Source organism: Peromyscus eremicus, chromosome 2, assembly GCF_949786415.1.
Source record: "Peromyscus eremicus chromosome 2, PerEre_H2_v1, whole genome shotgun sequence".
Classification (NCBI taxonomy): Eukaryota; Metazoa; Chordata; class Mammalia; order Rodentia; family Cricetidae; genus Peromyscus; species Peromyscus eremicus.
Genome location: NC_081417.1, coordinates 110851122 through 110863092, shown reverse-complemented (window position 1 = coordinate 110863092; position 11971 = coordinate 110851122). Strand labels below are relative to the sequence as shown.

At 39.5% G+C, this 11971-nt stretch overlaps 1 protein-coding gene across 1 annotated transcript in view; it reads left to right on the top strand.

The window, feature by feature from the left end:
• The first annotated feature begins 524 nt into the window (after nt 1-524).
• Nucleotides 525-11971, top strand: part of LOC131904827 (cytochrome P450 2J3-like) — a 45368-nt gene continuing 33921 nt past the window's right edge. The window contains exons 1-2 of the mRNA XM_059255840.1: nt 525-698; nt 9353-9515. Of these exons, the coding sequence (XP_059111823.1) occupies nt 525-698; nt 9353-9515 (337 nt within the window). The remainder of the gene's footprint in view (nt 699-9352; nt 9516-11971) is intronic.

Here is an 11971-nt window from a genome sequence, read left to right as displayed (position 1 = left end):
TCTAGGGCTGGATTTGTGCATAGGTATTGTTTGAATGTGGTTTTGTCTAGGAATGTCTTGTTCACTCTTTGCCAGCTTTTAAAAACCACATTCCATGTAAATTCTGAGAACATTTTGCCTGGCACCTGGGAGTAAAAAACACAGTGCCTGTACGTGGGCATGACTTGGAAGGGCAGAGCAGAGCACACTAGAGCAGGGCTTAGGAAGGAGGAGGCTGGAGGAGATTGAGTAAGCGTGTGGAGGAACAGGAGGCTCTGTGAGCATCTCCAGTGTTATCCAAAGCTGAGGAGCTGGGGAGAGGCAGGGCAGAGAGATGGGGAGGGACTGGTAGAACTGGTCTGAACAAAACAAAGGACAAGGGCTCTGGTAGGACACAGAGAGGATTGTTCCTCAAGGAACGGAGTGGTAATTAGCGGACAGACTGCCAGTACTGTCAGCACCAGGCTGTGACCCAGGAGACAGGCCCAACTCAGACCCTTGCCATGCTTACCACCACTGTCTCCCTCATGGATACCAGCTGGGCAATGCCCCATCCCATGACTCTGCTACTGGCTTCTGTCACCTTCCTGATCCTGGCTTACTACATCAAAAGCCGACACCCCAAGAACTACCCTCCAGGGCCCTGGCGCCTGCCCTTTGTGGGCAACTTGTTCCAGTTTGACTTAGATGTTTCACAGCTGCATGTGGGCATTCAGCAGGTAAGAAGGGTCTCGGGTGTGTGGCTGTGTCATGACCCAATCCTGAGCTGCAGGAACAGGAATCCTGACCCTGGGGAAGAAGGACGTGTATGTAAACTGATGTTCCCCATCACCTAACCCAGCCAGTAAAGCTAGTTTTTAAGCTATAGTCTCCTTTAAGAAGCATGATTTTTTAATGCCAAAAAGTTCATTTTCTTATTTTTGTATGAAAGATATCCATTGTTATCTCATTATGGTCTGACAATATATTATGTATGATTTCAATGCATTTGAATATGTCAAGGTTACTGGATGAGGCAAGAGTTCATCTTGATAAATAAGCACTGCTGCTTTAAGAAATGTGTACTAAGGTGCCCCTCATCTTAGTTTGTTAAACACTCATCCAGGAAAAACAAAAAACAAAAAGGAATTCTCTTGACCATAATTTTCTATAGTATCAGTTCTCTCTTATTGATACTTGCTCAGTATTTATGTCTGCAGTAGCCATGTCATGACCAGAAGTAAGTAGTTCACAGTTCTCCTTCTCATTAATTACCTCTTACATTTGTTCCACCCAGTCTTCTGGAATTTTTCCTCAAGCTTAAATGAGGAGATATTAATATAGATGATCCATCCAATCTGAAATCACACTTACTTATGTGACATTTTGGCTGTGTATGGATCTCTGAACTAACTGCTATTCACTGCAGTAAGAAGCTTGCCTGACCAAAGTTGAGAACAATACAAATTTATGGGTAATAAACACAAATATTTCAAAGTCATTTTGACAGCATGACCTTCTAAAATAACAACTGTAGCTTCATGCCTATGGCCTATTACTCCAAGTCATGTGTTTTTGACCATGTTTACAATACCAGACATGACCTTTCCCTTGTGATACATGATCCAGATCCAATTAGAAAGTTCTTGGTTGCCCCCGTGACTATCATGCCATTACTGTACTCTAAATCAGCACTAAATCTCTGAACATGCTTTTCAAAGATATTGGAGCATTTCATAGGATATGTATAAAATTAGTCAATAAATTTCAAGGCAATGCAAAAATACCTATTACATACTCATTTACTTATTTTTCTCTTAATATTATGCCTCTTCCTTAATAAATGAGAGCAACAAACTCCAGGAAAACCAACTGGGTTTTGTGTTTTGTTTTTTCTTTTGCTCCCAAGATTTATTTGTTCATGTATATTATGTATGAGTACTTTGTCTGCATGTATGCTTTCAAGAGGAAGAGGGCATCAGATCCCATTGTACATTGCTGTAAGCCACCATGTGCTTGTTGAGAATTGAACTCAGGACCCCTCAAAGAGCAAAGCAGTTGGAGTATTTAACAGATAATCACCTCTAGGTTTTGCATATCAGATATTGTTTATGTGATCTAATTGCTAGATAAGCTCATATGCCTACTATCTGAGCTCTGCTCTTCCATTCCTTTCTTCCCATTGCCCCATATAAAATACATTCCCTAATATAGAAACAGCAATGATAATTTTAGTTTTCATTTTTGTATCATTGCTTTTTTATGACAATAATTTAAGTGTGCAAAGTAGTAACACTCTATAATTCACATGTTTAAAAATCAAGACACTTGAAACCTCACTAGTTTTTCCCCAAAGTAAAAACATAGTAAGAACAAGAATCTGGATTCAAGCAGGCTAGAGGTCTCTCCACTCAAATTGTTGAAGACCCATTGGATTAACTTTCCTACTAAAACTCCTTCAGGCTTCTGGCTGGAAACTAACCAAGTTCACTACTGTAGCAGACAGTGAGACACTTCACTCTAGAGGGTGCTCAGCAGCCCTGCTTCTCACCGCAATTTTCTTCCCTTTTTTTTAGGGGGGGGTGAGTCAGGGCTTCTCTGTGTAGCTTTGCGCCTTTCCTGGAACTCACTCTGTAGCCCAGACTGGCCTCAAACTCACAGAGATCAGCCTGCCTCTGCCTCCCTAGTGCTGGGATTAAAGGCGTGCACCACCACTGTCTGGCTCCCACCTCACCTTTCATGAGCAGCTACTTCTTCCAGGAGCCAGACCAGCACCTGGTTCTCTCAGGTGCTTGCCAACTTTCTCTTGTCTCGTAATTAATTGGTAGACACCATGATGATAAGAACCATGTTGATCTGCATTGCATTGTGAATTTCTTGAAGCTAAACTTACTAAACTTCTTAGCACTTGGCATTGATCTTTAGCTGGATGATGTTTACCATACAGGTGGAAAGATCTGAGTTCAGTCCTCAGAACCTACATAAAAAAGCCCAGTGTAATAACCTGGATTTGTAATTTCAAGAATAGGGAGGATCAAGACAAGTAAATCTCCAGGATGCATGAGCTAGCCAGCCTAGCTTTTTAAGACAAATGAGAGACCCTGACTCAAAAAAAAAAAACAAAAACAAACAACAAACAAACAAAAAGCTAAAGTGTATGGCCACTCAGAAAGATGCCTGGGATTGAACTCTGGCCTCCATATTGATGCACACAAAAGAACATACACAAAGATAAAAAGAAACTTGTTAAACTTTGAGGTGACAGAAACAATGAAATTCTTGTGCCTATTAGGAACACACACACACACACACACACACACACACACACACACACCCCTCAATGACCAACGTTTTAAGAACGCAGGCTAATAAACCTTCTTACCTACTCTTTTTATTTTGTTTTTTGTTTGTTTGTTTGTTTTTGTTTTTCAAGACAGGGTTTCTCTGTGTCCCTTTGTGCCTTTCCTGGAACTCAATCTGTAGCTCAGGCTGGCTTTAAACTCATAGAGATCTGCCTGGCTCTGCTTCTCGAGTGCTGAGATTAAAGGCATATGCCACCACGCCTGGCTTGTGCCACCTCCGCCTGGCTCTTACGTACTCTTTATGGGGATGATAATTGCTATAAATTTTCTTCATTTTCTTTCTGGGTGACTCTGTTTTGTTGTATCCTAAGTTTAAGAACCTTGATATAGTGAACTCTTTCTCAAGTTGCTGTTCATTGCTCAGTGTCTTGTCTCACTAATCCTTGGAATTAAATTTCTCTTTTACTTTAAACATTCCCTCTGCTAACCCTTGTTCTTTTACACTACATTTGGATACTTCACTCCTACTATTAATGTCCTGTGTTTATTTCTTTTCTTAATCATGATATCTCTTATTTTAATCCATCATTCTTCACTTTTCCAGCTTTAGTTCCACTTTAAGCCTATTTTAGCCTTCTGGACTACCTTATTTTAAAATAGTAACTTTGTTATTTAATGTATATAAATGCTTTCCCTGGATAAATACCTGTTCATTACATGCATGCCTGGTGCCCAAGAGGCCAGAGAGGGGGTTGGATCCCCTGGTATGGGAGTTACAGACAGTTTGGAGCAGCCATGTGGGTCCTGGGAATAGAAATCAGATCATCTATAAAAGCTACTTCACCACTCAGCCATCCCTCCAGCCATGACCTATCGTCATTTTATCCTCTTTTTAAACTATTTTTTATTGACTTAATGTTACACAGTAAAAAAACATGCCCTGACTTATGATATATTCTGAGACATAATACAGGTCATTTAGCTGCACATAGAACTGACACATTTGAGAATCATATGGCTAGAGATCCAAAGATCAATTGACCTGCTCATCTTTATATGGTAGGTAACAATATAAAACTTAGTGATATAATTCTGTTGAACTAGAAATATACATAGGCTAAGAGATGATAAAAATGCAAAAAGTCATTTACCTTTGTCTTTAGTCTCTGGTTCCTTCTCAAGTTCAAGGACAAAATCTGGGTAGTACACATTGCCAATGAGGAGTCCTTTAGCTTAAACCAGATTTTTAGTTGTTTCCAGAACTTCTTCATTGGACATTCACCAAATTGAGATGAGAAATGCACTTGATTTTTATACATCCATTGCTGATATCTCTTAAAACATATCTTTGATTATTGGCTCTGTGACCAAGACACGGCTGATTGACTGAGGTGAAATGAAGTTATTAAGGACTATGGATAAAGAACAAAGGGGAGACTGAGTCTGGGCTCAATCTTTAATGTGAGTACAAGGTTCTCAGATGAGACCAAATTGCATAATCTGAGTTAGCACTGTTCCCATGGGTTCAAGTCTCAAAGTGGTACGGTGACAGCACATGAAGTTGTGGTTGTGGTAGAAGACCAAAGATATGTGAAAAAATTCAACTCTTCTGTTTGATAACACTGTTGCAGTTAGACAATCCCAGCTACAGAAAAGACAGAGCTGATGTCTACATAGTTTTGACTCTTGAGCACACAGGTAGAAGGTAGAAGGACCTTTGATATTGATCACACACTGTCATTCAAACCAAACCATTTTTACATTGTGAATTTCATGACACTCTCATTCTTTCTGAAACTACCTCTTTGTCCTCATGACTGCTCCCCATACTCTAACTTACACTAAACTCTAAGGCTCAAAGGACATATCAATACTGATGTATTTGTCTTCAAATGTTATATAATGCCTGGCAACTTCTCCATGCCAAAGCTGGTGTTTGGCTAGATAACTTCACCTGCAACTTATTTTCCATTTCACAATGATAAAGAAAACCATAACTACAGCAGAGCATTTATAAAGAATGGAGTAAATCACAAAGCATAATTTGTGGTTTAAATAAAAATAGCTCACATCGGTTCATAGGGAGTGGCACTATTAGGAGGAATGGCCTTGTTGGAGTAGGTGTTTCTTTGTTGGAGGAAGTATGTCACTAGGGGATGGTCTTTGAAGTCTCAGAAGCTCAGACCACGTCTGGTGGCTAACATTCACTTCCTGCTGCCTATGGATCCAGATGTAGAACTCCCAGATACCTTTCCAGGACTATGTCTGCCTGCATGCCATCATGCTTCCTACCATGATGATTATGGACTAATCTTCTGAACAGTAAGCCAACCCCAATTAAACGTCTTCCTTTATAAAAGTTATTGTGGTCATGGTGTCTTATCACAGCAATAAAACCCTAAGTAAGACACATACTTAGCATTCATTCAATGATTATGACTGTCTGGGACCAGAAGGCTCTTATACTGGCTCACCATGCAGATTTATCCCTGAGCCTTTGAACACAAGCTCATTCATGTCTCAGAGATACCATGGGTGACTGAATCCTGGAACTAAACAAAGTGTTTTACACAGTGTTGGTCTCCTTCTTCTAAACAGAATCTTTTTACTGGGAAAAACTATTTTACTCTTGTAACTGGGGAGCTGAGATTTGAAAGAGAGTACTTTCTCCAAGAGCCCACAGTTGGTTAACTATAGAACCTACTTGTTTATATCTCTCCAGATCTTCAGAGACATTACCACTTTGAGCCTCCATCCTTTAATGTATTTTCTGTAGCTACTAATACAGTGATTTTCAACCTGTGGTTGCAATCTCTTCAGGGTCACATAGCAGACACCCTGCATATCATATATTTACATTTCAATCCACAACAGTAGCATAAGTACAGTTTTAAAGTAGCAATGAAATAATTTTATGGTTGCAGGGCTCACAAAAACTTGAGTTTAAAAGAACACATCATTTGAAAGGCTGAGAACCTCTGTACTAATAGTTAAACAGAGAGCATCCTCTTACGTATTCTGATATTATAAGTTTTGTTAAGACATTTGATGCTTTCTACAACAAACTTAAACATAGACAGTTCAAACTCTCTGAGTACTGATACCCTTATTTCTCTTCCTTTACTAGACACTAGGTTAGGGTGGTAGTTTGAAAGAAAGTGGCTCCAAAAGGGGGTGGCACTATTAGGAGATGTGGCCTTGTTGGAGTAGGTGTGGTCTTGTTGAAGGAAGTGGGTCATTATGGAGGCAGGCTTTGAGGTTTCATATATGCTCAAGCCATGACCAATGAGACCACTTCCTGTAGACTGCAAGTCAAGATGTTAGGACTCTCAGCTCTTCCAGAACTATGTCTGACTGTGCATTACCATATCACACAATGATAATAATGAACTAAATATTATTATTATCACCTCCAAAAGTATGAACCACCCCAGTTAAACGTTTTTCTTTACAAGAGTTGCCATGGTCATAGTGTTTCTTCACAGCAATAGAAACCCTAATTAAGACACAAGTTGGTACAGGGAAGTGAAGAATTGCTATGATAGGCATGACCATGCCTTTATTTGAAGGAATATGGACTTTGGGGCTGTGGATTAGAAAATCAGTTGAATGTTTTAAGTGCTGATTAATGGGCCATACCATTAGGAGCATGGAAGACAGTGGTGCTAAGAGTTATTTGAACTGTGGGGGCTGGCTCAAGAGGTTTTACAGGAGAACAATTTTAGTATGTGCCCTAGAGATCTTTCTTGAGATATTTTGGCGAAGAAAGTGGCTGCCTTTAGCTCTTGTCAGAAGACGCTATCTTAGGCTAAAGTGAAGACTTTTGGATTAATTCTGTTGGCAGAGGAAATCTCAAGACAGCTTAGTATAGACTGACACCTGGTTATTAGTGGTAACTCTAATGAAGATTTATAATGAAAAGGAACAAGCTGAGCAGTGTAAATTTCAAAATCTGCTATTTATGGAGAAAAAGAGCACCAGGAAGTAGAATGGAGTTAAATTCTGTGTTAAAGGAGGTAAACACATTGAGAAATGAAATAAATGATATGGTAACCTCAGGCCAAGATCCCACCCAATTAAGTTTCCAACTTGTGAAAGGGGATTAAAGAAAAGCTTAGAACTGGGTTTTGTGCTACATTCCTTCAATTACAGCACTCCAGAGGTAGAGGCTGTCAGACCTCTGAATTTGAGGCCATCCTTGTCTATAGATCAAGTTCCAGAACAACCAAGCTTAGGCAGTGAAGGGAAGCATTGAAAATAGAAAGCTGGTAACGATGTGATTGAATGAGGAGGGCATGTTATCGCCCCAGCAAGCAGCAGAATTGGGCAGCTTTGGCCATGTTGTTCTGGCTTTAGAGTCAAGAATAGGAGAAAGGGACTTTACTTCCACATGTAAGGAAAGCCACTGAGGCCAGGCATGTGTCAGGGGTGTCCCTCAATGGAGGCCTAGAGAGGCCATTTCATAAATCTGTTTATTTGAAATCTGGGTGGCCATTTCTTAAAGCAATTCATTTGAAATCTAAGTAGACTTGGAGGCCCCAAGCTATTGGAGACACCAGAGATGTGGGATATCTGCCAAGGGGAATTGGTGACAGGGAGTGGAACCAGCCCAAGACAAAAAAGAGTGTTGCAGTCAAAAAAGCTGAAAGGAGTTGGAGATCTGAAGAGTACTTTGGTATCAGACGTGAAGATGCAGAGTTTGGAATTTGCCCAGCAGGTTTTTCATCTGGCTTTGGTCCAATATTTCTTCACTATCCTCTCTTCCCTACATTTTGGAATGGTAGTGTATGTCCTATGTCATTATATGTTAAAAGCATGTGATCTGCTTTTTTATATTGATCTTACAGGGTATTAGTGTTAAGAGATTACATGAATCTCAGAAGAGACTTTAAATTTTAGACTTGTCAATAAGTTTCAGTCTATTATAGACTATGGGGACTTTTGAAGTTGGACTGAAAATATTTTTGCATTATGGTGTGGCTTTTAGCCTTTCGGGTTCAGGAAGTGGAAAGTGATGGTTTGAAAGAAAATGACCTCCAAAGGGAGTGGCACTATGAGAAGGTGTGGCTTTGTTAGAGTATGTGTGGTCTGGTTGGAAGAAGTATGTCACTGTGGAGGGAGGTTTTGAAGTCTCACACATGTTCAAGCCATGACCAATGAGACAGAGCATTTTCTGTTGCCTGTGAGTCAAAATGTAAGTACTCTCAGCTACTGCTCCATGTTTGTTTGCACACTACCATGTTGCACCATGGTGATAATGGACTAAACATCTGAAAGTGTAAGCCACGTCATTTAAATGTTTTTCCTTTATAAGGGTTGCTGTGGTCATGGTCTCTTCAGAGGTATAGAAACCCTAAAATAATTAGAGACCTTGCTTTCTTTAAAACACTTATATCTTCATGATTTAGTCAAGGGAAACACTGATTCTCACTCAATTCTTATTGGTGAATGCATGAATATAAGTTTAAGAAGAAACTTAAAATTGTAAAGTGAATAAGAATTTGATGGAGTGAATATGAGGAGGAAAGTGCTGTAACATTCTTCTTACACTAAGGTACCTTTTCCACACACAGGTGCATGAACTCCCTTCAGTGTTAGTTCTCATTATTACACGTACACATCTCATATCTAACAGATACTGAGTAAATAGCATTATCCTCTGGATAAACAGATATTTGATTTTCTAAGAAGTCCATGCAAGCTGTAAAAAACATCCACAGATGTTTCAGCCCTTGTCAAGTCACATGTGTGTTATTCTCTGCCTTCAGTGGACTTAGGAGGCATCAGGAGAGACATTGCACATTTTTTTTGACACTTACATGCTTATACCTTCCTTTAAGAGTACATGATAGATGCCCACTTAATTCATACTGATATATATATGATATTTAAAAAGTAAATTCCATTTTTATTAAATTTGAATTTAGTTCTGAGGTGGAGAAAACCTTTCCAGAAAATCTTCCATAGTCCAAGGTGCATCCCTCCATTCACATTAACATAGAGACCAGACCTCTCAACACAAGTTCCATTAGGCACACATATGTCTACTATCCCTTGACACTCTTAATTATGGTTATTGAAATGTTTTTCAGTTTGTGAAGAAGTATGGAAACCTAATTAGCCTGGATTTTGGTAACATCCCCTCGGTGGTCATAACTGGAATGCCCTTAATCAAAGAAGTTTTCTCTCAAATGGAACAAAACTTTTTGAAGCGCCCCATTACACCTCTCAGGGAACACATCTTTAATAACAATGGTAAGTTTGATTGGCAGTACTCTTTTTTTTTTAATTTTTATTTTGCAATACAATTCAGTTCTACATATCAGCCACAGATTCCCTTGTTCTCCCCCCTCCCGCCCCCTCACCTTCCCCCTAACCCGTCCCCCCATTCCCATCTCCTCCAGGGCAAAGCCTTCCCCACAGACTGAGATCAACCTGGTAGACTCAGTCCAGGTAGGTCCAGTCCCCTCCTCCCAGGCCGAGCCAAGGGACCCTGCATAGGCCCCAGGTTTCAAACAGTCGACTCATGCAATGAGCACAGGACCTGGTCCCACTGCCTGAATGCCTCCCAAACAGATCAGGCCAATCAACTGTCTCACCCACTCAGAGGGCGTGATCCAGTTGGTGACCCCTCAGCCATTGGTTCATATTTCATGTGTTTCTGTTCGTTTGGCTATTTGTCTCTGTGCTTTATCCAACCTTGGTCTCAACAATTCTCGCTCATATAAACCCTCCTCATTCTCGCTAATTGGACTCCCAGAGATCCACCCGGGGCCTAGTCATGGATCTCTGCATCCAGATCCCTCAGTAGTTGGATAAGGTTTCTAGCACGACAATTAGGGTGTTTGGGATTGGCAGTACTCTTGACTTTAGTAGGTTATTCAAAATGAAAAAAAAAAAATGAGTTTTAATTGAAAATGGGACAAGTATTAGTTAGGAAAGGTTCCAGGTAGAGCTGTATGGAAAGAGTGGAAAAAAATATATGAACAAGATGTATTTTCCCTGTATAAAATTTTTAAAAAAGGAAGAAGTACAGATAATAGTGCTTATAGTAAATTATAAGGGGTGTGTGTGTGTGTGTGTGTGTGTGTGTGTGTGTGTGTGTGTGATGTTAAAGATACCTCTTTGTCTGTAATTTTACAGCATTCTTATGAACAAAATACTTCACAAAATATTATCTTTAAATTAGCTACCTGCTCAGTTTCCTAGATCAAAGCAAATTGCAGTCTCTCCTTTTAAGAAAGACAGAAAACCACATATCCTGCTGACTATATCTAGATGCATGGATAAGAAGTAGTAGCAGCTTCTTCCACAGCAAGGCAGACTATGTCTTCACTTCCTTTTTCCCACTCAACTCTCTGCCCTAGGAAAATGGATGTGAGTCAGCTTTCTCCTTGGCTGCTCTTCTTTCTTATGGCTCCTTAAACTACATAATTAAAAGCATGCCACATAGGTTTCTCAAGCATTCCATACAGTGTGAGAATAGACTAGCATGAGTATACAATGTGGTCATTTAATAAACTTATGTTTGAAAGTTGAAAACAGACTTCAATTGTATAAACCTATACAAATTTTTGCCATTTCCTAATTATACCTTGAAACAATCAACCACTATATAGTACATCATTGACTATATTATCTGCTATGAGAAGCACAATCAGTGGCATACATGATTAATTGTGACCAGAATAGATAAAAAAAAATCATTTTTGTTGTGTGACACATACTTCATCTAATAAGAAAGTCTGAGTCATGCTACAATAATAAAGCATTTACCAAAGATATCCAAGTTGGCTTAGGATTCAGGAGAAGTTTTTGAAATAATGGTATTTATTTACTAGTATGAAAAAATATTCAGTAGGGATAGAATTTCTTTGAAGGAACTAAAGAGCAGGGATCTGAAAGAACTGCAAGGTATCGAGTGTGGCAAGTATAATATCTGAAGGACATGTTTAAGTGAACATTAAACTGTTGAGTCTGGCAAGAAAGAGTCCATTCTTGGTTTTCATCATAACAGCAAGAGAAATTCTTAAGTGGTTTTGGTTGGGAGGAAAAGACCAAATACGACACATTTTGAGACACACTTAGGATGCCAGGTAGAGAATAGAAGAACGATAGCAAGAATATTATCACTATAAGTTATACAAGGAGTCTGAACACTCAAGATGACAAAATGACAGTAGGTTAGACTGGGATGGTGCTGTTCAGGCTCATGGACTGAAGTCACTCAAGAGAGAAACCATCATGACATATGACTGAGAGGCCAGGAAAATGGGGTTCTCAGGAGACTGCAGGAGCTGTGAGTGATGCAAAGATGACAATGACAGAAGACAGGGTGATTAGTGATATTGACTTCCATTTGGGAGTTTCAGGAATCTAATAATGACTTCTGTCATACATGTGGTGAATGTAAGTGCTGTAACTGGCAATGTTTATAATCAGGAGTGTGATTCAGGAGTATGTGCCTTCTGGGACAAACTACGTTTTGACTATCAGAAGGGGTTATTTAAATTATAGGAGTTCATTAGATTTCCTGAAACAAAGTTTGGTGTGGAAGGGAGGTTTTAGACCTAGTCTTAAAACACTCCAATGTTTCAAGATTTAATAGAAAAAAGTAAAATAACAAAAATTATAGAAAATTTCTAGCAAAGTATTAGGAAGAAAATCTACAACTCAAGGATCCGGAATGGAAAGGAGAGTTTCAGGAAATA